Source organism: Microcaecilia unicolor, chromosome 2 (genome assembly GCF_901765095.1).
Source record: "Microcaecilia unicolor chromosome 2, aMicUni1.1, whole genome shotgun sequence".
NCBI classification, from domain to species: Eukaryota; Metazoa; Chordata; class Amphibia; order Gymnophiona; family Siphonopidae; genus Microcaecilia; species Microcaecilia unicolor.
In genome coordinates this window covers 452884345-452909796 of record NC_044032.1, presented here as the reverse complement: position 1 = coordinate 452909796, position 25452 = coordinate 452884345, and the positions used below count along the sequence as shown (strand labels likewise).

General features: G+C 40.8%; 1 protein-coding gene across 1 annotated transcript in view; it reads right to left on the bottom strand.

The window, feature by feature from the left end:
* Positions 1-25452, bottom strand: part of FBXO41 (F-box protein 41) — an 89991-nt gene that overhangs the window by 9124 nt on the left and 55415 nt on the right. The window contains exons 12-13 of the mRNA XM_030192545.1: positions 20957-21115; positions 6343-6458 (exon numbers count right to left, since the gene is read on the bottom strand). Of these exons, the coding sequence (XP_030048405.1) occupies positions 6343-6458; positions 20957-21115 (275 nt within the window). The remainder of the gene's footprint in view (positions 1-6342; positions 6459-20956; positions 21116-25452) is intronic.

The window sequence follows — 25452 nt, the reverse complement described above, 5'->3', positions numbered from 1 at the left end:
GAAATTGATGGTGCCCAAAACGGGACCGAAGTACAGCATGCAGTTAAACAGAGCATGCGCTTATCCGATGTGCACTATATTAATATTTCAACAAATTCTCATGTGTTATCTCAAAATTTTAAATGGGCTGTAGTTCGCCATCTGTTGAAGAAGTGAAGGTTGTGTGCCTCTGATTGTGTTGCTCATTGGCCAACATTACGTAAAATTGTTGGAATATCTTGAAAAAATATGACTGCTGGTTTATGATCATAGCGCACTATGGATAGACATGAGTCAAAACCGTTGATCCCATTTCTTCCACATTTGGCAGTCGCTTGATCGTAACTGTCAAGCCTCCTGCATCTCCCTTAATGAGGGCAAAAATGAACATTGTCTTTGCAAGTGGCATTGTGGGCTCTCTAAATAATATGAAGTGGGATCTTTGTTATTAGTTCAAGCAACCCTAAATTCTTATTGAATAGTAGCAGCAAAAAGAAGAAGGCTACTGTGACTCTAACGCAAATAATTAAACATCAACAAGTGAAGAGTCCAGTGTTATGTGTTTAATCAAATTATCAACACGATGTATTTAAAATTTCAAATTTTTCTTTATTGTCAAACATACTCTTCTTTTTGTATTTTTATATATAATAAAAAGTTGTTGAGCACTTAGCTATGGTTCAACGGTGGCCAAACCTGTTTCACTTTACATGCTTCATCAGGAGCCGTGCATCAACTTTCTTACAATATCCAAAAAGATGATATTACATATTCTTGTGATCACATTGCATCTTGTCTAACCCCAATTTTTCAATGCAGCATTCTTAGCTGTTAAGCAGATTAGTATTGAATAGTAACATAATAACATAGTAATACAGTAAACGATGGCACAGTCCATCCAGTCTACCCCACAAGAGCCACACCTGCCTCTCTGTGCAGGTTACACTCCTTCATGATTAAACAGTGGTATTGCAAACAGGACAGTCAGCAATTCTCCACCATGCCAACCACATATAAACAGCAAATCTAGGAACACAATACCATGCCAATAAGCACAAAGAGTGGTTTTATTATTATGGCCTCAGAATAGTCACATTCATTATCAATACATTAAACCATCAATATTGCTAGCTAACAAGATTTTACTCATTAATTTCAAATGTAAGATGTCTTCCCATCCCACACTGAGATACACAGAACCTGCACTCATAGAATAGGATATGAATGTGATATAAAATATGCATACTCGATCCTGATCTGTCTTTAGCCATCTTCGAGACACAGACCATGGAAATCTACCTGGCACTGACCTTACTTTCCAACTACTGGAATTGTCATTGAAGCCCACTCCAGCCCATCCTGGTCTGTCTTTTGCCATTTAAGGGGCACAGAAATCTGTCTGTCACTGGCTTTACTCCTAACCCACTGGAGTTGCCATTTAAGCACCACTCCTGCCCATCATAACACATCAACAGCATGAAGTCATTTAAATTTTGTTTTGATTTCATCCTCTTTTGATTTAGGGATCCTCTATGTTTATCCCATGTGTTTTTGAATTCTATCACTATTTTTGTCTTCAACACCTCCACCTGGAGACTATTCCAGGCATTCACCACTTTGTGAAAAGGTATTTCCTGATGTTAATCCTAAGTCAACCTTCCTGCAACCTCAGTTCATGTCCTTTGGTTCTTTCCCTTCCCTACCTCTGGAAAAAATTGGTTTGTATATTAATATGTATATCTGTATCATATCTCTCCTATCTCTCCTCTCCTCACTAAAACCGAGCATGCGCACCAGGGTGGGAAAGAAGGGCAGGCAGCACGGCATCGAGTATCGCCACAGGAAGGCTTCTGCTGGTGGAGCTTGGGGACCCCCCCCTTCCCAGGCATGTGGAGTTGCGGCAGGGCGGCGGGGCAAAATCTGCCATCCCCCCACTTTGGGCTCAACCCCTCCCCCCAAATCTGGCCTAGCTTCCTTCTGATATGGCCAGTGCCTTGTCACAATGGTTCACTGCTTTGCTCTCTGCTGGCATTTTTCAACTTTCTGGGAGACATTTTTCTTACACCTGTACTTAAAAATAGCAATGTGGGTTATCTAATAACCAACTACTAACCCGTTACTTCCATTCCCAGCTTTCTTAAAATAATGGAGGGCTTACTGGTGAAACAGCTGTCTGATTATTTAGAAAATCATGACATATTACATGGTCTAACATTTGGCAATTAAAATATAATTTGAGGAATTTTGTTTTTTATATTTTGCTATCCACATTGAACTATAAGGTATTTTGCGGAATATACGTTTTGTGTAATGTAATGCAATAACCAATGCCATATACCATATACAAGTGCATAACTCCCCCTTCCACCTTTCCTTTCTTCTTTTTCAACAACTAGAACTTACCTGCAAGGCCATATCATTTAAGTACAAAATGATGGTGGAACTACAACTTCCTTACTGGAAGAAAATTCATCTCCAAAATGTTCATCTCAGGATATCTCAATTGAAATCTAGCCCCCAATGAATTAAATTGTTGCTTTAAAGACAGGAATCTCTTCCTCCTAGTTTGAGTCCATTTGGAAATATCCGGAAAAATAGAATTTTCCCATCAAGAAAATTAATCTGCAGGTCTAAAGAAAATATGCAAAAGTGTCTCTTTGTTCTGCTGAAAAACAAAAGTCACCAATAGAGTAGTCTTTGAAGTTACTTCTTCAACTGAACTTTCCAAAAAATTGGTGATATTCAAATTATCAGAATATAGTTCCACCAACGAGTTGCCAGAAGGAGAACTTATAAGCCTAGGAATTGGTAAATAAATTTTATAAAGAGGTGGAAGCCCAGGATTAGAATATTTCAATTTCTTTTTTAAGAATCTATAGAACAATTCCTTAGAAGTAGCAGTAAGTAGTTTTGGAAAATTCAAAAGTCTCAAATTCAAATGCCTAGTAGATCTCAATCATATCTCCCCTCATCCATCTCTTTTCCAAGCTGTAGAGCCCTAACCTCTTTAGCCTTTCCTCATATGGGAGGAATTCCATCTCCTTTATCATCTTGGTCACTCTTCTTTGAAACTTTTCTAACTCCGTTATATATTTTTTTGAGATACGGCAACCAGAATTGAATGCAATACTCGAGGTGAGATTGCACCATGGAGCAATACAGAGGCATTATAATATTCTTCATCTTATTTTGCATCCCATTCCTAATAATTCCTAGCAACCTATTTGATTTTTTTGGCTGCTGCCATCCCCTTTATCATTTTAATCGCTGCTCTTTGAACCTTTTCTAATTCCACTATATGTTTGTTGAGATATGGTGACCAGAACTGAATGCAAGGTTGAGGTTGCACCATGGAGCGATACAGAGGCATTATAGTATTTTCGGTCTTATTTACCATCTGGTACGAAGGTAATTCTATAAAGTAGGTCTCCAAATTCTTGACTGGTGTAGAATTAGTAGAAGTGAATTGATTTTTTACTCTTTCAAAAAGTACAAAGACCAGAGGACACTCAATGAAGTTATGTGGAAATACTTAAAAAAAAAACCAGGAGGAAATATTTTTTCACTCAATGAATAGTTAAGCTCTAGAACTCTTTGCCAGAGGATATAGTAACAGCTGTTAGCGTATCTGGATTTAAAAAAGATTTGGACAAGTTCCTAGAAGGAAAGTCCATAGTCTGTATTTGACAGACATGGGGAAGCCACTGCTTGCCCTGGGATTGGTAACATGGAATGTTGCTACTATTTGGGTTTCTGCCATTTACTTGGGATCTGGCTTTGGCCACTGTTGGAAACAGGATACTGGGCTAGATGGACCATTAGTCTGACCCAGTATAGCTATTCATATGTTGGGGACTGTCAGTTATAAGTTGTACTAAACAGCGCAAATACCATAAAGTCTACATCTATGAGCCCCAAATCTCAAATTGAAAGCTACATAAACCTAATATAATGCACAGTTTCCCCACAGACAAGGGAGGTAGTTTTTGGTACCAAGAATGTGGCTAAGTAACCACTTATGTGCATAAATGACTTCTTACATAACACTGATAGCATGGCATATAATTTCACTGTGAGCATATACACGGGTAAAGTCTGGGTGGAGCACGAGTGGTGTGAACAGCTATATGTATTGATTATAAAATATTACAATTTATAAGCACATTTGCAGAATGTAGGCAAACTCATTTACATCAGCTCTCAGGCAGGTGCAAGAGAGTGCCCCTTATATTCATGTACATTATCAGGCACTTACGCTAGTATTTTATGAAGAAAAGCTGGTGCCTACTTTTATTTATAAAATAGGCAGGTTTTGGCTGCTTTAAACTTGGTGCCCTATTATAGTAGGGGTTGGGACACCAAATAGGTGCCTATTTTATAAAGGTGTATAGGCACCTATGTGTCTTCATAAAATACCACAGCACTGAACCTGCCAAAATCATGGCTACAATGCAACTGCACATATTTACACCAGTTCGGGAGTCAGTGTAAATGTACACAGCTGAGGGGGAATTCTATGTATGGCAACTAAAGTTACATGTGCAAATTTGGCAGTGCGGCCATACTGTGCACGCAACTTCATTGATTAATAAGCCAATCAGCACCGATAATTGGCCAATAACAAGCAAATATTGGCACTAATTAGAATTTACATGCACAGCTTTCTGTGTGTATTCTATAAAATGGTGCACGTAAATGTCAATGTGTGGATCTCAAAAGGGGGTGTGGCCATGAGAGGGGCATGGGTGGGTCATGGGCATTCCTAAAAATTATGTGTGCTCATCCATGCCTAAGTTAGGCGTGGCCATTTACACTAGGTTTTATTTGGTATAAATGGGCACACCTAAATTGTAGTCATGGGGACGGCGCTACATGTTGTATAAACCGTGCCTAACTTTAGGCAAGGTTTATAGAATAGTGCTAAGAGAGTTGTTTTGTACTGACATATATAGAATCCCCCCTCCCTCCCCCACAATGTTTGCATAAACTCTTCTCCTTAGTGTTATGATTCTGTTAGAATTCTGCTAGTAAGACAGGGGAATGCTTGGAATCACTCCTGATTGGTCCATCAGGGGATGAGCGGATATCAGTCTGATCTACTTAAGCTTACTTTTCCCTACAACCCCTGCTTTGGCGTTTTCCCTATCTTGCTGAAGCCTTACCTGCGCTCTGTCTGAGCTATTAGCTCTGTGCTCTCGTGGAGTTTGTTACTCCTTTTCTTGCTTGTATTTTTCTGTTGCTCTGTCTCTGTCTGCCTGCTGCTCTTAGTGTGTGTCTAATTACCTCTCTCTACACTGCACCTGGGATTCCCTGTCTGTTTGGCTGTGGTGCTGTGTGGTGAGTTCCTACCTTGTCTCGTTCCTGTTTGTTTGTTAGCTTCCCCTTCCTTCAGAGTTCCCTTTGTGCTGTGATTGTATTCTGCTCTGCTATTGTAGCAGTCTCGGGACCCTTTGTTTCTCTCCCTTGTCTGCAGTGTTCCTGCCTCCGGCAGCTGTGTGTTCAGAACCTGGTTAATTTGACTGCAGTATTTTGCCTGCCTCTGGCAGCTGAGTGTTTGGAACAGTCTTTCCCTTGTGACTGTTTTTGTTCTTTTTGCTGTACTACCTCCTGTATTATAGAGCACTGTCCCTTTCTGTGCTGGGTGTGGTGTGTGTTAGGCTCCGCACTCCGTTTTGCGGACTTTTCCCTTCCCTGTCTGCTGAGGGTCTCTGCCTACAGTATCCTATATTACAGTCCCTCATCTTGTATGTGGTGGGCTACGGCTTGACGTGTTTCTGTGTATGCTTCCCTTTCTCCTTGATTACCAGCACCAAGGGGGTTGCTGGTGCTCTGGTCCCCGTGGGGGACTCCTCGTTTAGTCTCTTTCTCTCCTCCCTAAGTATGAGTCGGTTCCAGTTAGGCCGTGAGGCCCGCATGCTTGAATTCTGAGTGAATCGGTTCCTGATAGGCCGTGAGGCCCGCCTGATTGCCCTATCTTCCCTTTTCTGGAAGTGCAAGTTGGTTGCTGCGTGTGTGTGCAGGGTTTGGTAGCTGGGCTAGCGTATAGTACCTGTTCAGTCCATCCTAGGCCTTGGCCTAAAAGCAATACTAGGCCTCAGCCTAGGCTCAAGGGCTCACAACCAGCCTGACACTTAGCATACCTACACCTGGGTTGTGGACTTGTATGTGGGGGTAATTTTATGAGGCTTCTTTTTGTGCATACACTGGCATATATATGTGAAAAATCATTTATAAAATTACCCCTCACATGGGGAAAAGTTTTGGAAAACAGGTGCCTAAATTTTCATTAAGGTAAATGCCAGGTTTAGGTACCACTCTCATAGCAGAAGCTCTCACCTTTAAAGAGAACCAGTTCCACCTCACCTGCAGTTTGTTCACCATTTCTTCAAACAGTTTCCTGGCCTCGGGGCTGGTGGGGTCTTTGAAGTAGTCCACAATCCCAACCTGGACCACGATGGATTTAAGATTCCGACAAACACCTCACAGAAAACACAGAAATAAGCATTATGGAATTAGTCCTGTATGATGGGGCATTTCCTTAAGATCAATTCACCTTAGCATCTGAAAAATTAATTACACTAATCAGCCACACCCAAACAGACAAGCACTTCACAACTCTAGCTTACTTGTGCTTGTGGGGGTGGGGGATCTGAAAATAAAACATTCTCAGTGTGCTCTACAAAAAAATTTGAGTGTGCATTTATAATTTAAGCAATACAATAATTAAATTATGTACAGAAGAGGAAAGAATTATAATTTATAGTGTAGTAAAAACTTGATATACCAACTTAGAGGTACCTATCAAGGTGGTTTACAACAATGAAATCACTAAAATGAATCAAAAAGGAACTACAGTAAAATAAAAAAAGTGGGACGAGGTCAGACACCTAGGACAAGGGTACCAGGGACAACCAACACTGCCAGGCTCCTATCCCATTCCGGACAGGGGAGCAATGGACAAGTTGGGGGGGTGGGGGGAATCATGTCTGAGGCACAGAGAAGCAGTCTTTTATGCTGGTGGGATTCTATGCAAAAAAGTTGCAACGAGAATGGAGAAAGGTTTTTTTGGGCCCGATATTCTAAAGGGTTTAACCAGGCAGGAGAAGCTCCTGCTCAGTTAAACCCCACTGAGCTGGCCATCTGGTAATACTGAGTGACACTTAAGCAGTTAGTGCCACTGAATATTGCCTGTGACTGCCCAGACATTTGGTTAGTACTGGGATGGTCTGGGGGTGGGGGTGGAGCTCGAGCTTAACCAGCTAGCAGCAATATTCAGTCCACTAAGGGCCAGATTCTATATATGGCGCCTAAAAACTTGGTGCAGAATTGTGCTTAGTACTATTCTATAAACCTCACCTAATGTTAGGCACAGTTTATAGAATACGCATAGCAGTCATCCTGCGACTAAAATTTAGGCACAGGCATTTACGCCAACTAAAACCTGCTGTAAATGCCCATGTTTTATTTAGACACAGATCGGGCATATTCTGTAACAGTGCGCATAAATTTTCAGAATGCCCACAACCCACCCATGTCCCTCCCATGGCCATGCCCCTTTTGAGATCTGTGCGGTCCGATTTACGTGCATCACTTTATAGAAGATGCTTAGTGAGTTATGAGCATAAATCCTAATTAGTCCCAATTAGTACCGATAATTGCTTAACATCCAATTATTGGCGCTGATTGGCTTGTTAACCAATTAAGTTCCACTCGCATATTGGCTACGTGTGCTGATTTGAGTGCAGAACTTTAGTCATCGTTTATAGAAACTGGGGGTAAATGGCTAGGAAAGCAAAAAGATTGTCAACTTTATTTGCTGAGCTATCCGGGCACTGGTCTGAATATCAGCTGGTGCCCGTTTAACTTCTGGGTGACTGTACATACCTGGTTATTCAATGCTGGATGCTGGCCATATCCCAACATTCAATATTTGCAGTTTATGACAGCCCACAGCTGTCAGCGACTTGAAAACCACTGACCATCATGGGCTGAATATCTACCTCTTAATATTTCTGCACATACGATGACAGTAATAAACCTCACCCTTAAGCAAGGATATGTGGAGTATGATTTCAGTCTATCCAATTTATTGTTGATGCTTGCTGTAGTTCTTGCATCATGCCAAAGAAAGCTTCTTTCTGGAGTTTATAAGATATAAGATGTATAGGCACTGCTTGAAAATTCTATTTAATCAAGCCTCTCTGCCACATTTTTTGGTCTCCAGCTATATTTCTTGGTACCTGAGGATCTTCTGTCTCTCCACCTGATTCACAGAATAATCACTTGGCATTAATACCTCTATAATCAACGCAGTTCTTGACTAAGTGAGATGTCTACTTTTCTTAGCATTGGTTTTTATTCAGCATTAACTGGTCTTTGGTTCCATTTTAACTCCTCTAGGTGCCCTTTTGTTCTATTGCCATGATGTTATTAGAATTGATTAGATCATGGGGACAGTTGACTGTATGCCAGTGAGGCTGATCATAGAAGCAGTGGTCAAGAGAAGCTGACTAGAGCATTGTGCCATGTTCTGTGGAGTGAGTGTGGAAGAAGCTCCACCCTTGCACATGATGTCATTTGCTGCTAACTAATATAAGAGAAAGCATTTGGGGTCAGTTAAGAGTTTGGGGTCAGTTAAGACCTGTGTGCCTGAGAGTTTGGTTGGAAAAACGGTAACCAAGGGAGGTCAGTAAGGGCATTCTGCTGTGGCTTGTGAAGAGCAGTGAGAGCATGAAAGAAGCTTTGATCCAGGATGCAATGTCACCTGCTGCTAATAGAAGAACACGCCTTCCCATGACACAGCCTCGGGTGCATGACTGAAGGGGTACAAGGGGGTTTGCCCCTCTTTGGTACTCTTCAGTGCCACTTTGGGGGCACTTTGAATAGAATTGTTCTTTACCATCATCAATAAGAGGAAGGTTGAATAAGGGTGGCTTTATCATCAATGTCTCAGGTTGGTGGCCCCATGGATAAATATGTTGCTCCTCAACCTTTGACAACTGCCAATTCTCAGGTCAGTGATTCTCCTTTAACATTTTCCACCTTTGGGGAATCTAAGCCCAGTTGCAAGGACTCCTCTTCCATTACTGGTGGAATGATGAAGCATCTCCACCCGGAAGCAACATTAGCCGAGGATGCTGTAATGCTTGGACAAATATGTGAAGAAAGTTTCCTTAGATACATTTTGTTTCTATGACTAATTTAATTTATTATTGCAAGGTTTTGTGGAACACACTGTGAGGTTTTCTCAAGAAAGTATTTCCAAAATTCAAGATCATGATGCTAGATTTTCTTGGATACTCACAGTTGGTGCTGTAAGAATTAAAGATACTATGGGCTTACATTGCCAATTAGAAATGTAGGATAATAATCCTAAAGCTAAGAACTTAAAATTACTAAAGTTTCCGAAGTTGTGCCTTCTTTATCCAAAGATATTGCTTCACAATTATTTAAAGATGATCTACAGTTAGTTAATTGTGAAGCTCTAAGTTATATCATGTACCAGTGCCTTCAGTTAATCAAACTGATGATTCTCAGATGGATGAAAATTCACTGGTTTCCAATATAACTGAATTTCTTGATTCAACTCATGATTTGCTCTCCTCTAGAGCAACATTTGTGGTTAATTTTCAGGAAGGGATAGATAAAATTACATTGCTTAAGGCCTATTTCTTTAAAAAGGATATTCCCTATTGTGGCCAGAAGTTAAGAATTTTTCCTGATGTGTCTAGGAGCACTCAATTAAGGAAGAAGTAGTTTTTACAGTTGAAGCCCTATGTTCAGGCTATCAGGGCCTCGTTCTTTATTTTCCCTATAGATGTGTACTCACCTATCAGAGGTCTAATTATGTATATATTGAGAACATTCTCATTTGGAAGTCTTTTTACTGGATAAGTAGGTTACATTACCTTGGAGTTAACTTTTGTGACGTGGTAACCTAGTTATAGTCAAATGTACTATATGTACTCACTTATAGGTCACCTCCCTACATCCTCCCTTAATTTCAATGTCTACAAGATAACTCATGTATGGACCATCTTCCCTTCCTTTCTCACTCATACCAATTCTAGCATCTTCCCTTCCCCTCTCTATTCCCTCCAGGATCTTCTCCAATCCCACCGGCAGCACAAGCACAGGTTTCCCCTTTCCTTCCTCATGCTACTGCTTTTATGTATACCTGTTCCCATGCTCCAAATCAGTTTCACTGCCAGTGTGAGGTCTTCCAGTGCAGGCCCATGCTTGGGTGCACTGCCAGGTCATACCCTCTGCCCAACAGGAAGTGCATCACTAGAGCTCCCATAATGCACTTCCTGTTGGGTAAAGGGCACAAGACAGCAGTGGACCTGAGCACAGGCCTATACTAGAAGACCCCATGCCAAACTTGTAACTGCTTTGGATCAATGGAAACAGGTATGAATGAAAGCAGTGTCATGGGAAAGGGAGGGGAGACACTGCTTGCGACTGCTGCAAGCAGGACCAGGGGAGACTCTGGGGAGATAGGAAGGAGAAGGGGAGATGCTGGAACTTTGGGTGGGTGGGGAAAGCTAGTAGACTCATGTGTAAGTCACCCTCTCCCCCCCCCCCCCTGATTTTAGACCTTATTTTAGAGTGGAGGAGTATTCTAATGGTTAGCGTAATGGGCTGAGATCCTGGGGAACTGGGTTCTTGTATTCCCATTGCAAGTCCATGTGACCCTGGGCAGGTCACATAATCCTCCATTGCCCCAGGTACAAAAAACAGCTTAGATTGTGAGCCCATTAGGGACAGAAAAAGTACCTACATATACCCTTGGATTCTATATAGTGCAACTTTAATTTGCACACACAAATACAGTCATATTCTGTATTTGCATGTGTAACTTAATTAGTTAACAAGCCAATCAGTGCTGATAATTTCCAATTAAGCAATTATTTACAATAATTGGCATTAATTAGAATTTATGCACACAGCTGTATAAGCATATTCTATAAAGTGATGTGTATAAATTCTCAGTCACATAGTTGAGTACAGGGCATGGCCATGGGCATGGAATGGGTTGGTTGTGGGTGTTTCCAAAATCTAGGCACGTTGTTATAGAATACACCTGGTCCACACCTAATCTAGGTGTCGAGATTTACACCAAATTTTACTTGATATAACTGCCTGTGACAAATGTCTCGGAGTATTCTATAAATTGCATGGAAATTTAGGCTTATTCTATAAAGTAAGCCTAAGTTAAGGCATACTTTATAGAATACGCTTAGGCATTTTTCATTTTGGCGCCAATTTTTTAGACGTGATATATAGAATCTAGCCCATGTGTAAAACGCTGCATATGCACTATAGAAATGTTAAAAGGTAGTAGTAGTAAAAATGTTCAAAAATATTATGAACTATATACAAGTTTAATATTTTAATTGCCTATTTTTCTTTGGAATGCATTTTTTCCTTTGATATAAACAAATATTTCTTTGTTATACTTTGCAAAAATTTAATAAATATATAAATAATAGAAATGATACTGTCTTTTTCTGCCGTCATCTACTATGTTACTATCCAGCTTATAATCGAAAGTGATCGCCGGCCATCTTCCGACATAAATCGGGAGAGGGCCGGTGATTTCTTAAAAGCGGCGAAATCGGTATAATCGAAAGCGGCATTTTTGACAGCATCGCCACTTTACCGTCGCTTCGCCAGCGAAAGTTCAAGGGGGCGTGTCGGTAGATTAGCGAAGGCGGGACATGGGCGGGCATGGGCGTGGCTACCAGATGGCTGGCTTTCGCCGATAATGGAAAAAAAAAAAGCGGCGTTAAGCAGTATTTCGCCGGCTTTATTTGGTCCTTTTATTTTCACGACCAAGCCTCAAAAAGGTGCCCCAACTGACCAGATGACCACTGGAGGGAATGGGGGATGACCTCCCCATACTCCCCCAGTGGTCACCAATCCCCTTCCAAACTAAAAAAAATAAAACTAAAAACCTTTTTTTCAGCCTGGATGCCAGCCTCAAATGCCGTACCCACCTCCATGACAGCAGAATGTGTTGTATCCTCCGACAGCCTTTCCCTGGTTGCGATGTGGCTCTCGGGTGAGTGTGACACCTTTTCTGTTAGGTGCCCTGCAGACAGTCACATCAGCAATGCATTGTGGTGGGTGTAGGGTACAGGGCTCTACTCCCATGGTGCTTTTCCCCCCTGCTAACTGGGTCAGAGTGTGCCCTGTTTTGTTTCCTGTTGTAGTCCATGTGGTAGTGGCCATTTTTGTAAGCCAGTTTTAGTTCCCTTTCCTGTGTTACCCACGTTAGAGAACGTAGTTCTTACCTTGAATGGTGCTGAAAGAGGGCATTGTACACCATTGTGCCAGCTCTGACCTACTGCTAAATCTTAGTACCAGGGGACTCTTTGCCAGTGGGGCACAACCTCTGATCTGCAGTTAACTGTGAGTAAACGTGGTTATTTCAAGAAAGGACTTTTTTAGAGAGATTAGTCTTCAGGTGTGAACTGGTATGCCAAAGTTATACAGCAGCAATAAGCCCTAGAGGCTGTATGCAGGTCCCTGGAGCAATTTTAGTGAGTGCAGTACATTTGTGGGTAGTAGGTTTGGGGGGCTCAGCTCCCAAAGTAAGGGAGCTATGCATGTGGTGGGAACTTTTCTGAAGTCCACCGCAGTGACCCCTAGGGTGGCTGGTTGGTGTCCTGGCATGTCAGGGGGGCCAGTGCACTAAAAATGCTGGCTCCTCCCACGGCCAAATGCTTTGAATTTGGCTGGGGTTTGAGATGGCCGACATAACTTTCCATTATCGCTGAAAAACAAACCCGGCCATCTCAAACCCGGCGAACTCCACGGCATTTGGCCGGGCTAAACCGTATTATTGAAAAAAAAGATGGCCGGCCATCTTTTTCGATAATACGGTTCCGGCCAGCTGTAGCGCTGCCGCCAACATAGATCGCCGGCGATCTATTTGGCCGGCGACGTTTGATTATGCCCCTCTATGTTACTGTATGATCACATATTCTGCAAGCATCTACTGCAGTGCACAGCTTAGAGACTGTAGATAGACAAGTACAATCAAGTATTAGGAGCTGTGATAGATAGGGAGGTTTCTTGACAGATAAGGAATGATAGTGTTGGTCAAAAAAAAACCTGTGGTATCATTCTGATTTGGTTTTGCTTAGAAGACAACTAAGGAGATTAGAGAGAAGATGGTAGAGGACTAAGGAGAATATGGATAGATTAGTATTGGAATGGCTGCAGTGCTATTATATTGCCCAGCTGAAGGCTGCAAAAATTATGCTAATTTTTTTGTTGGAGTGAAAAAAAAATTATCAGATACTGCAGGGAATGCAGACAAGTTTAAGAACTCTAGCTGATTAACCTAAACTAGAGGAAGAAACTGAAGGGGATAGGGTAGTATTGAAGGATGGGATGAGAAGGGAGGGGAGTTGTAGATGAGTGGAGTGAGTTTCAGTGTCCTTCTTGGGAGATTCTTGTAAGATGTATGAAAGGGCTTAGAGGCAGTGCAGGTCTGATATCCTGGATCAGAAATAATCATCATGGTCTGATGAAATTGATGTATGGTATGCTTTGTCGGAGTTTAGAGGAGGGGTTGGTACCTGTGGAGTGGAAAAAGGCAATGGTTCATCCAATACTGAAAGATAAAGATCTTTGAGAAGTTTGTTCTTCAACAATTGATTGATCACTTGAATATGTTTGAAATACTCAGCCCTTTCCAGACGGGTTTTAGGAAAGGCTATGGGACGGAATCTCTTCTGGCTTTGATGCTCTCGGATGTTAGAGCTGGTGTGGATACAGGTCAAGCTGCCTTAACTATATTGTTGACTTGACTTCAGCCTTCAATCTGTTAGACCATCAATTGCAAATAGACAGGTTGGTTGATATAGGGATGAGGGAGTGGGTTTTGGAATGGTTTCAGTCATTTTTGGCTGATCAAACTTATTTTGTGAAAGATTATAGAACATAAGTCTTCAAGTTATGATATGCAGTGTGGAGTTCCTCAAGGCTCTTCGCTCTCTCCAATTTCATTTAATTTGTTTTTGACCCTACTGGTTAAATAAATTCAGCAGTCCCCCATTAAGGTATATGTGTATGCTGATGATATTCTTTTTTCCTGCCTATGCTCCAGATGTAATGCCCTTGAATGATTGTTTAATTATGATTGCTGACTGGGTTCGGGAACATAAATTGGGGTTTAACATAGAAAAGACCAAAGTTTGTTGACTGTCAGGGCATTTGCTTAATCCTTTGACAGTTCTGGAAGGGAGAGCTTTCTTAAGTGAATCCTTTAGGTATTTAGGAGTTATTTTGGACTCAGAGCTGCGGTTTGAAGAGCAGATATCTTGGGTAGTTCAGGCGGGTTATTCTGTTTTATGGATGTTAAGGGTGGCAAGATCATTTTTTGATATAGTTACCTTGCACTTGTTACTACATGTTTTAGTAATCTCTAGATTGGATTATGGGAATGTTATTTATTTGGGGTTTCCATATTACTTGATGAGGCAATTGAGAACATTACAGAATTTGGCTATAAGATTATTGGGGAGCGTTGGGCCTAGAGAATATGTAACACCTTTGTATTTGCAGTTTCACTGGTTACCAATTGAGTATAGGGTAGATTATACAATTCTGACTGTAGTACATAAGGCTTTGTATGAGGGGGTCCCTTCTTATTTGTTTCCATTTTATGTTCCAGGGAAGATGTTGAGGTCAGGTTCTTCTCATTTGCTTGTTATACCAAGTAATATGCGGGCGCGATTAACGGTGACCAGGGATTGTGCCTTTTTTTGGAGGATGCCTGTACTATGGAATAAACTCCCTTTAGAACTGAGAACAGAGACTTCATTTAAACAATTTAAGGTTAGATTAAAAACCTATTTTGTCCAGAAAGCATTTTTGCAGAACTGATAAAGTGCTTCTGGAAATCTGCAGACTTAGACATTCTCAGTTGAGCTAGGATTTATTTTAGGAAGTGTGTGGGTATGTTTGTTCTTGATGATTTTGACTTTCCTATTATTGATGGCATTCCTTTCTTTATATATAATTATTGTAAACCACTTTGATTGTGTAAGAAAGGAGGTATATCAAGAATTTTTTAACTATTAAACTATCAGGTCTGTACATTTTTGGAACATTACTTGAATCCTGTTATTAGCAATTGTGATGTTAAGTCTGTCTGGTTGACCAACTGATTTTTGCAGCTGGAAAGGTTTTTTGAAGTGATATTAACTGCTTCAGTCAAAAACTGGTCACTCAGGGCCAGGGCTCTTCCATTTTGCTGTTCTTTTCAACCTGCTTTTCAACTCTTTTGTTGTTACTTCAGGCCATTCCAGCAGTTTCATGTCTGCCCTATCCAAATTCTCTCATATGAAGGGTATCTATTCTGCTTCTCAATTGTGCTCCGCAGGGTTCTTGTAAAAATTTCTCCAGAAGGCTTCTATTTCAGCTTTAGTTGGTGGTGTTGTCACCGTATTAATGCTTTTCCCCAGTGCCTTGTAGAACGGTTTTGGATTCTCTGTAAACAGTCTATTCTGATACCTTATTTTTCTTTATTTTTGTTCTTTAAAGAGAGCTTCTGTTACTTTTCTTTTGAAAGAGGAAAAAATAGATGCAACTTTGTCAAATAATTATCACCCAGTTTCATCAATTCTGTTTCTGGCTAAAGTACTAGAGAATGTTGTTTTGCAGCAACTCCAGGACTTTATAGACCAAAATAATCTTTTGGATAGAAATCAATTTGGCTTTAGGCCAAAGCATAACACTGAAACACTTAATTTCTGTTTTAGATACTGTAAAAGTTGCTTTTGACCGTGGTCTACAATATTTTATGGTAACTCTTGATATATCATCTGCTGCCTTTGATACTATTAACCACAAGATTTTAAATGTTCGATTTGAGGGTTCTGGGATTGTTAGTACTTTTTTAAATCTTTTTTGAATGATCACTCTTGTCAGATTAGAACTAGTGCTAGTGTTTCACCTTGGACTCCGGCTGACTCAGAAATCTCAAAGGGATCTGTGCTTTCTGCCATGCTTTTTAACCTATATATGATACCAACTTGCAAATTATTATCTTGCTTAGGATCAGCGTTTTATAGTAACTAAGTAAATGTAGCTAGTTACTGTACTTAAGTAAAAGATTTGCCACTTTTACTTGTAAAGAAGTGCAGGATAACATTTGATACTTTTACTGAAGTAATAATTTCACCAACTTTTACTCAGTTACATCTGATACTTGCAGTTAAAAAGTAAAAAGTAAAAGCAAAAGTGAGATGTAAATGACGATTCTACGAAACTGCACAACTGGGAACAGAATTTTGCTATTGCAAACCTTGTCACGTAAACAGTGGATCATTTCATCTTAAATTTTACTGTTCAGTGAATATAACCTATAAGAACAGTGGAGTTGCTTGTGTTGTTTAACTGGTTACTGGTCTCCAGCCAAACAGAATTGTGATGAGTTGGGTCACTTTGAAGTGGAGATGAAGCTGAAGTTGGTAGCAATTCTTGGTGAACAGACATATGTCTCTATCACAACAGACTGCTGGACATCCCATGGAAAATTTTACATTGGGCTGACTGTCCACTGGATTGATAAAGTCTTTAGAGAGGAAGTCTGCATGTCTGACCTTAAGACTGAAGGGTTCCCACATGTTTAACGTTCTTGCATCAGTTCTTGAAGATATTCAGAATTTGCCATCAGACAAAAAAATTGTTAGAACAACAGCAGACAATGATTCCAACTTTGTGAAAGCTTTCTTTGTAATTTGACAGCATGACAATGATAATGACGATAAAGATGAAGTGATAAATTAGATAGCATTACTCCTAATGCAGATGATAATGATGATAAAGTACTCTTTGCTATAAGGAAGTGTTTCAGAGATTCCCTAGATCAATACCTGCAGACCAAGTCGGAAGACATCAGTAATATTACAGTCTGGCCTGATTTGAAGGAACTTTTTTTTAACAATAATTGCATTCACTGTAGTTGCAGTACTTTTACGGTTTACTCAAAAAGTATTTTATTAGGCAATAACTTTTTTTACTTTCACTTAAGTACACTTTTTAGTGTGTTTTTCACTGTACTTTTAAGTATTAAAATATATATTTATTTTTACTTAAGTACTTTGACCTAGAACTTTGAACAACACTGTTTAAGATTATGTGATGATTTGCATTTCTTTTTCTCAGTTGACACCACAACCACTGAGCTTGCTTAAACACACATAGCCACACTCTAGTAGCCTGATTACACAACAGATGGCTGCTAATAGGTTTCAACCTCATGATGCTAAAGCTCAGTTTCTTTTCCTATCATGAACTAAATCTGACTGCTGTCCCCCTAGTTTTTTGCTAGATGGATGCTCAATACCAATTCTTTCTGAAATTCAGTACCTAGGTGTTCTGATTGATTCCTCTCTATCTTTCCGAGGTCATTTAAAAATATCATTTAAACTGTTTTTTAAAGCTGTGCCTACTTGCAGAATGCAGGATTTAATGTCTTTCGAGAATTTTCATACTGTTTTACAGAGCTTTGGTCTTCCACATTATGACTACTGCAATTCACTGCTTATTGGCCTTCCATCACATATTCTGAAATCTTTACAGATTATGTTGCGCACTTAATTTCTCATACTTCAAACTTTGACCACATATCCTCAATACTGATCCACTTTCCAAATTATTAGTCCAAAATTGTGGATTTACTACATTTAGATTTATACAAAATTGACTCTCTTATACAATTTAGGAAACATCTTAAGAGCTATTTGTTTCAGAAAGCATATTCATGGCTATTTTATTTAGCCTGGCAAGACCCTGGTTGTCGAGTCTGGATAAAGCTCTCATATTCTTTTCTGTAATGTTTTATGCAGTCATTTTTGTATTATTATTCTTAATTGTGTAGGTTTTATTGTAATCTGCCATGAACAGTGGAATATATATATTTTTCCAAAGAACTAACTAAATAAATATATCTATATATGTTGGCTTTGGCTTCTACTTTCAATTTATTATTGGAGCATATGAATTAAAGGTCTTCTGTTAATGCAGCATGTTTCAGTCTGATGTTTTGGATTTTTCACATTGTTTTTGATTATTATCTTAATCCATTTAAGCACCCATCTATCACAGGCATCTTTGTATGCAATGATTTATGGTTATCTTTCTTCTGGATGTGTCTTTTTTGTTGGTAAAATTCTGTCAGTAATAATTTTTGCTGCACAATATTGTATGTGATTATTCCATGTTGTCAATCGATGGTCTCCTTATACAATGTATAGCTTTTTTTCATCTTAATTATTATGCTCTTTACTTTAGGTAAATCATTCCTTCACCTGGAACCCAGCATATTCATCTCTGTCCATATGTGCTAGGAACTCAACTAAGTTACCCACTTATAGGTCTTTCTCCTGCCTTTCTTCTTCCTCCTCTTCAGTTGATCACCTGGTCTTTCCTTTGCATATCTTACTCTCTTGCATTTCCAGATCTCCATGTGTGCCTTAGCCATCCTTCTGGTACTCTGTTATGAGCCTCCTCTTTGTTATCATCAAGCTTTTTTCTGATGTTCCTTTCAAATTCCTTCTTTATCTCACTATACCATTTCTTCTTGTTCTCCTTTCCAAATTTCCTCCTTCTCCCTGTGCACCAGCCTTTCTTCTGTTACTCCTTTCCAGACTCTCTCTTTCTGCACTAGCTTTTCGTTTGTTGTTTTATTTATTTATTTATTTATTGCATTTGTTCCTTGCTAAGGCTCCTTTTTCATTTTCTGTTATACTTTTCTTCTTGTGCACCCACCTAGGTCTCCTCTTTCTGTATTTCATTTTCTATAGAATCCCTCAATTGTTTAAAAATGTTAGCATTCACCAACTTTATCGTTTGATCTTTAAAATTAGGGATCTTAAATTTGCATTGGTTACTTTCTTGTGCCAATATACCTCTTTCTTTCAGTTTATGGTGGATTCCTTTTGTATACTCTCTCAATTTAAATATAGTGTATTCAGGAGTCAAGGTGGCTGCATGTACCTGAGCTCGACCAACTGGAACTTTGGCTGCTGGTAACGGTTGATTTTCTCTTCTTACTTTTACGTAACATACTAAATGTAAAGAAGCAGTTAAGCCCACTGCCTCTGTGGGCCATACTTTGACCCCCAGTCCAGCAGACCATTGACTGGTACGCGCTCGGGAGCTTTCACAATGGCTCTGGAGTTGAAGTGCCCGTTGCTTTCTGAGAGGAAGGAGTCTTTGAGAGTTTGGGCTTGGACTACTCTTTTTCTCCACTGGTCTGCAAAGCACCCCCATGTCCAGCGACAATGTAGGATCCAGCGCCAGATGAACTGGTTGCAGAAGTTGCTCCGGTAACTTTGGAGGAGGTGGCTTATTCTGCTGAGAACTCTTCCATAAGCCTAACGCAATCTCTGGCCTGAAGCAGCATGACCCTGGACGGTGTTTGGAGAGTGCTCTCCAAGTTGGGAGCAAAGTTGACTAAAACATCAACAGATGCTTCATCTCTCATGAGTAAAGACTGATTTAATAACCATGAATATGGACAAAGTTAAATAGGAATTTTCAACACAAATCCAACAAGTTAAGAAAGATGTACAGAGGAATCAAGAACTTATTGCTGCTACGACAAGTTGAATATAAATAGGAAAATTGAACAACTGGAAAATTTTAATGGAGCTTAAACCTTCATTTCTTAAATTTTCCTAATGTTCATGGTATGGCTCTCTTGGATATACTGAAAAAGTATTTATTATTTGTAAAATTATAAATAAAGAATTAAATATAGGGTGTGCAGCCTAAAGGTAGTGGAATACACTTAACTACAGTTAATCCTCTTAATTTTTTCATTAACTTCGGTGGGTTATCTCCTGTTGCAGTGGCTCCATGAACAATTTTTTTATGGTCTTTATCTTTAGTAGGGCTGTTGTCTTCATCTGCAGTGTTTGCAATATTGCCACCTCCATTTCTAGTGCATAAGGTTTGAGTGGGCACCTTTTTATTCTGGGTGGTGTGCAACTAGAATATTATTCTTTTTCTTTCCTACCATACTTCAATTGTAACATTGCTTTACTGAGATTTGGTATAGATTTTATACAAGTGCTACCAGATGAAGGTACTCAGCAGGACCTAAGGTGAAAAATGTATTCACTCTCCTCAGCAGAGATACAAAGCAATTCACAAACTGCTAATCCTAAATTTTATGTTGTAAACCCTTAGACCTTTACTTAAGAGGACTAAGTGATCTATCACCTAGAGCACAGCAATTTGGAGGGGAGCATCAGGGATCTACATGTGGAGTTTTACAGCGACCTGGCCCCCCCCTAGGCTGTTCGACCAACTGTAGTCCTCCCTGGGCCTACCTTAAGAAGTCCTGGTGTTCCTCTTGGGGGGTAGGAACAAGTCTCACCTTTTGCTGCCCGGTGCAGCTGCTCAGTCAAAATGGCTGCCATGACTGCCACAGGAGGTCCCAGGAGCCATTTTAAGATTGGAATCATCATAAACAGGAGTGACTGGAGATTGCTCCTGCTTATGCCAGTTTCAATCTCAAAATGGCTGCTGGGACCTCCTGTGGCAGTCTTGTAAGGCTGCCGCGGAAAGTCTTGGTAGCCATTTTGACTGAGTAGTGGTTCTAGGCAGAAACAAGTGGACTTTGTTCCTGTCCCTGAAGAGGCCACTGGACCACTACAGCTAATTACGGTAGGCCCAGGGTAGATTGGGTGACAAGGGGGGAAGTGGGCACAGAATTATCACGGGGTGGTGGGGAGGGGGGATAGTTTTGGTTTCAGATGAAAATGTACTGGTAGCTTTGGTCAAAATGCAAATCCAGGTTTTGGGCCAGTTTTGGTGCTGAATCTGAAATAAAACCTTAGTCAGCCTCTAGCCGATGAGCTATGTCATTAACAAAGTCCACATGTCTCAAGGAAGGTATGTGCCCTTCTACATCAGCAGGAAGGTAGAAACTTAAAGACAGAGGGCTTACTATTAAAATGGAGCAGGGCTTTTGGAGTGACAGGCGTGGATGTCAGAACCAGCATCTCAAGTCCTTTCAATCCCTCTCGGCAAACCTCAGCTGCCACCTCCTGGTTGATCTCTGTAACATGGTCGAGTTCGAGGACCTGTAGCCGCATACAGTTCCGAGCTTGGGAAACAGAAAAATACATTGAAAGAACAGCTCTCATACACCACAGTAACATATAGAGGACTTCTTTAGAATTGAAAAGTTAATCTATTACAAGAAATAAAGGTGAGGAGTCATGCAGGCAATGTTGTGGTAGATTAAAGTGAGCTGGAGAGACAGATGTAGATGACCTTAGAGCATATCTGTCCCACCATTTCATAGATAAGAGCAGAACATGTGATAAATGTTTAGCATGAAGAGATGTTTCCGTCAATAAACTAATTGCATCCAGTGAGGGATTGCTAGGGGAACAGGTCACAGAGGGATAATTTTCAAGTGCTTATGGTTATTTTCACCTGTGGAAATTGCAACAGTTCTCAAAGGGAATGTATGTGTGCAATTCTCTCAGAGAACTGACTAGGAAAAGGTGCACACAAAGATTTGCCTCTTCATTTTCTCTGCAAAGCCATGCAGGCTATTTCCTCCTCTGACTTGAGCCTGCCTACTTTTCCCCACAAGTAAAAGTAGGGATAACATTGATCCCAATGCATACTTTTATCCGGGGGAAGGGTGGGCACATTCCAGATAATCCATTTACTCAGGTAAATGGCTTTTGAAAATACCGTGAAAAGAGTTTTGCTTGATTTCTATTTGCTTGGGTTTATATTTTAGCTTCATTCTGGTATACTGGAAGGTGGTTAAGGGTACCATGAATCATACTGACCCCTATTGGTCTGCATAGGACAAAGACATGTAAATAACTTGGTAGCACTCTGGAAACCTAAGTTCAATACCTTCCTGTTATAAACTACAAAGACTATACTGTATGTATCTAATAACAAAGAGTTTATTTACAAAGATGGAATATAATCAAAAATAGAAGCAGAATTAACTAGAATTTAAGGGGTTCTTTTACTAAGGTGCGTTGAAAAATGGCCAGCAGTAGTGTAGATGTGTGTTTTAGGCGCGTGCAGAATCATTTTTGAGGGCACCTGCAAAAAATGTCTTTTTTAAAATTTTTGCTGAAAATGGACATGCAGCAAAAGGAAAATTATTGTGCGACCATTTTGGGTCTGAGACCTTACTGCCAGCCATCGACCTAGTGGTAAAGTCTCATGCGGTAATTGGGCGGTAATGACCTATGCGCACCAGAAAAAAATAATATATTTTTCAGGTGCATGTAGCGGACACATGCCAAAAATGAAATTACCGCAAGGGCCACACAGTAGCTGTGTGGTAACTCCATTTTGGCACATGTTGGGCGCGCATAGATGCTTATGCAGCTAAGTAAAAGGGCCCCTAAAAGTTCTTTTTAAATTAGAATGGATAATAACCAGGTACCAACTGGAATAACAAACACTCCCTATGGCAAATTTCTTTTGTCTTCCATAGCTATATAGTGATTGCAAATCTTGAACTTATACAACCTGGGTAAGTTATGGAATTCTCCTCCTTCAAGAGGACAACTGGATCAACAGGTGGCTCTCTCACCAGAGGTAGTGCTCGCTCTTGACCTTCAGCTGTTGCTGGAATTATGACGCTCTTGAGTGTCAGAATAATGATGTGTTCTGATAAGTCTGAAAATGTGAAAGAAGTGCGTTCTCTTGCCATGGCAGGCGCCCTTTTATATCATTTGGATATCAGCAATGTCCTTGATGACTTGATATCATTGATAGAGGTGGTTGGCTTGTGCCCTTTTGTTATGGCTACACATATCATAGGAATGTCTTTTGATTCTACTCTGGCAGTTTTCCCCAAATTCTGGGGCTCCAGAGAGGCTGGGTCAGCCTAACCAAGGGTCCTTATCCAAGGTTGCCCACATTCCTTTTACTTGCATCAGTCGGGTTGCCATGTAGGGCGTTCTATCAGGATCACAGTCTCTGTTCTTCAGCAAGGCATGTCTGAACAACAGTTTTTCAGCATAGAACACTATACATTCTGTTAACAGCATAGGTTAAGCCACAAGTCTGGTATAATCAATACACTAGTCATATTGTGGCAGGGGGCTGGGCAGTGAATGCTACAGGTCTCCTGCAGTTAATGAGCTCACTTACAGCCCGATGATCAAAGGTAAATGTGGGTGCTTCAGGCCACTAGTGCCCGCATTTACCTTTGCACCCATGATTATCGGGCAAACAGTGCCGGAAAAAGGCAATAGCGCAGAGCTCATTTAAATTAGGTTTAAATGATCTCTGCTTGTATTCCAGAACTCTGATCATAGGGACAGAATAGCACCTTAACCCAATGCCAGCTCAAAGCTGGCGTTAGGGTTAAGGCTCTGCTCTCACCCCCCACCATCAGAGTCAGGCAGCCCGGGCTGTCACTGTCAGCCCAGGCTGCCACCATGTCCAGGGGGTCCACTTGACCCACTCCATTGCTTATCCCTTATGGCCTAGTGGGTCCCCCAGATAGCGACTGGGGCTGGAGGTCCAGCGGACCTCCGGTCCCACCAACACAAGAGCCCAGGGGGCTGGAGATCCGGTGGATCTCCAGCCCCCCTACACCCCCATAACCCCCTAAAAATCCCTGGTGGCCCAAGTAGGCTGCCAACATAACTCCCCCACCTGTCCTGGTGGTCTAGTGGCCAACCTGCCCCCCGTACCTCTGTAGTGCAGGAGGGAGTAGCACACTCCCTCCTCTTCAGCGCTGCCTTCAAAATGGCCGTGCATCTGCGCTGGGCAGGGCAGGGCAGGGTGCTGCAATTTTGAAGGCAGCGCTGAAGAGGAGGGAGTGTGCTACTCTCTCATCCACCACAGAAATGCATGAACTTGCTTCCTGAAGTGAGGAATAGGCACTTGGGTAATCGCCTCTACTTGCCAGGTACTGGACTTCCTGTCCTACCAGAAAACATTTATTTGGGTTTGCTGTCAACCCAGCTGCTCTCGGATTGGACAGGACTGCTTCTACCTGGATCAAGTGGGTCCGCCAAGTCTTTATTGTAGATGATAATGTCATCTACAATAATCACCATGGGGTCTCAATAGGTGATCGACCAGATGCTGAAATGTAGAGGCTGCCTCATGAAGTCCGAAGGGTAGCACCGTAAATTGGAATGACCCCTGAGCCATAGAAAAGGCAGTTTTTAACTTGATAGCTGGAGTAAAGGTAACCTATCAATATCCCTTGGTGAGGTCCAATGTTGAAATGATCTGGGCTTCTCCCAGCCTTTCAATTAATTTATCCACCCTAGTCATTGGATATCTAGGCTTGGAAACTGTGTTAACCTTCTGGAAGTCAATGCAGAAGCAAATACTCCCATCTGGTTTAGGAGCCAGTACTATGAGGGATGACCAATTACTTGTAATTTCTTCTATAATATCAAGTTTAAGCATCTCTTCCCCTTAGCCATGATAAGCTTAAGAATAAAAGTCTCTTGTAATGCAGTTACAATCTTGTTTATTTATTTCATTGCATTTGCTATACACCTTTCAATACAACATCAAGGTGGTTTACAATACTAGGTTTAAAAAACAACAACAGAGAAACATTCTAAATCTAGTCAATGACAGATCAAGTATGAAAACAGACAAGGAGGAATGTGAACAGAAGAACAACAAAATCCAAATAGACTAACAATTATCCAGAACACATAAGGATAAGATTTTAAAAAGGAGGGTGAAAATATACACGGCTTTAGTGTGGGGAAATCTTGCCTGACCAATTTACTTCGATTCTTTGCAGGAGTAAACAAACATGTGGACAAAGGGGAGCCAGTTGATATTGTGTATCTGGACTTTCAAAAGGCGTTTGATAAGGTACCTCATGAAAGGCTACAGAGGAAATTGGAGGGTCATGGGATAGGAGGAAATGTCCTATAGTGGATTAAAAACTGGTTGAAGGATAGGAAACAGAGAGTGGGGTTAAATGGGCAGTATTCACAATGGAGAAGGGTAGTTAGTGAGGTTCCTCAGGGGTCAGTGCTAGGACCGCTGCTTTTTAATATATTTATAAATGATTTAGAGATGGGAGTAACCAGCGAGGTAATTAAATTTGCTGATGACACAAAGTTATTCAAAGTCGTTAACTTGCGACAGGATTGTGAAAAATTACAGAAGGACCTTACAAGACAGGGCGGCTAAATGGCAGATGACGTTTAATGTGAACAAGTGCAAGGTGATGCATGTGGGAAAAAAGAACCCGAATTATAGCTACGTCATGCAAGGTTCCACGTTAGGAGTTACGGACCAAGAAAGGGATCTGGGTGTTGTTGTTGATAATACACTGAAACCTTCTGCTCAGTGTGCTGCTGCGGCTAGGAAAGCGAATAGAATGTTGGGTATTATTAGGAAAGGTATGGAGAACAGATGTGAGGATGTTATAATGCCATTGTATCGCTCCATGGTGCGACTTCACCTTGA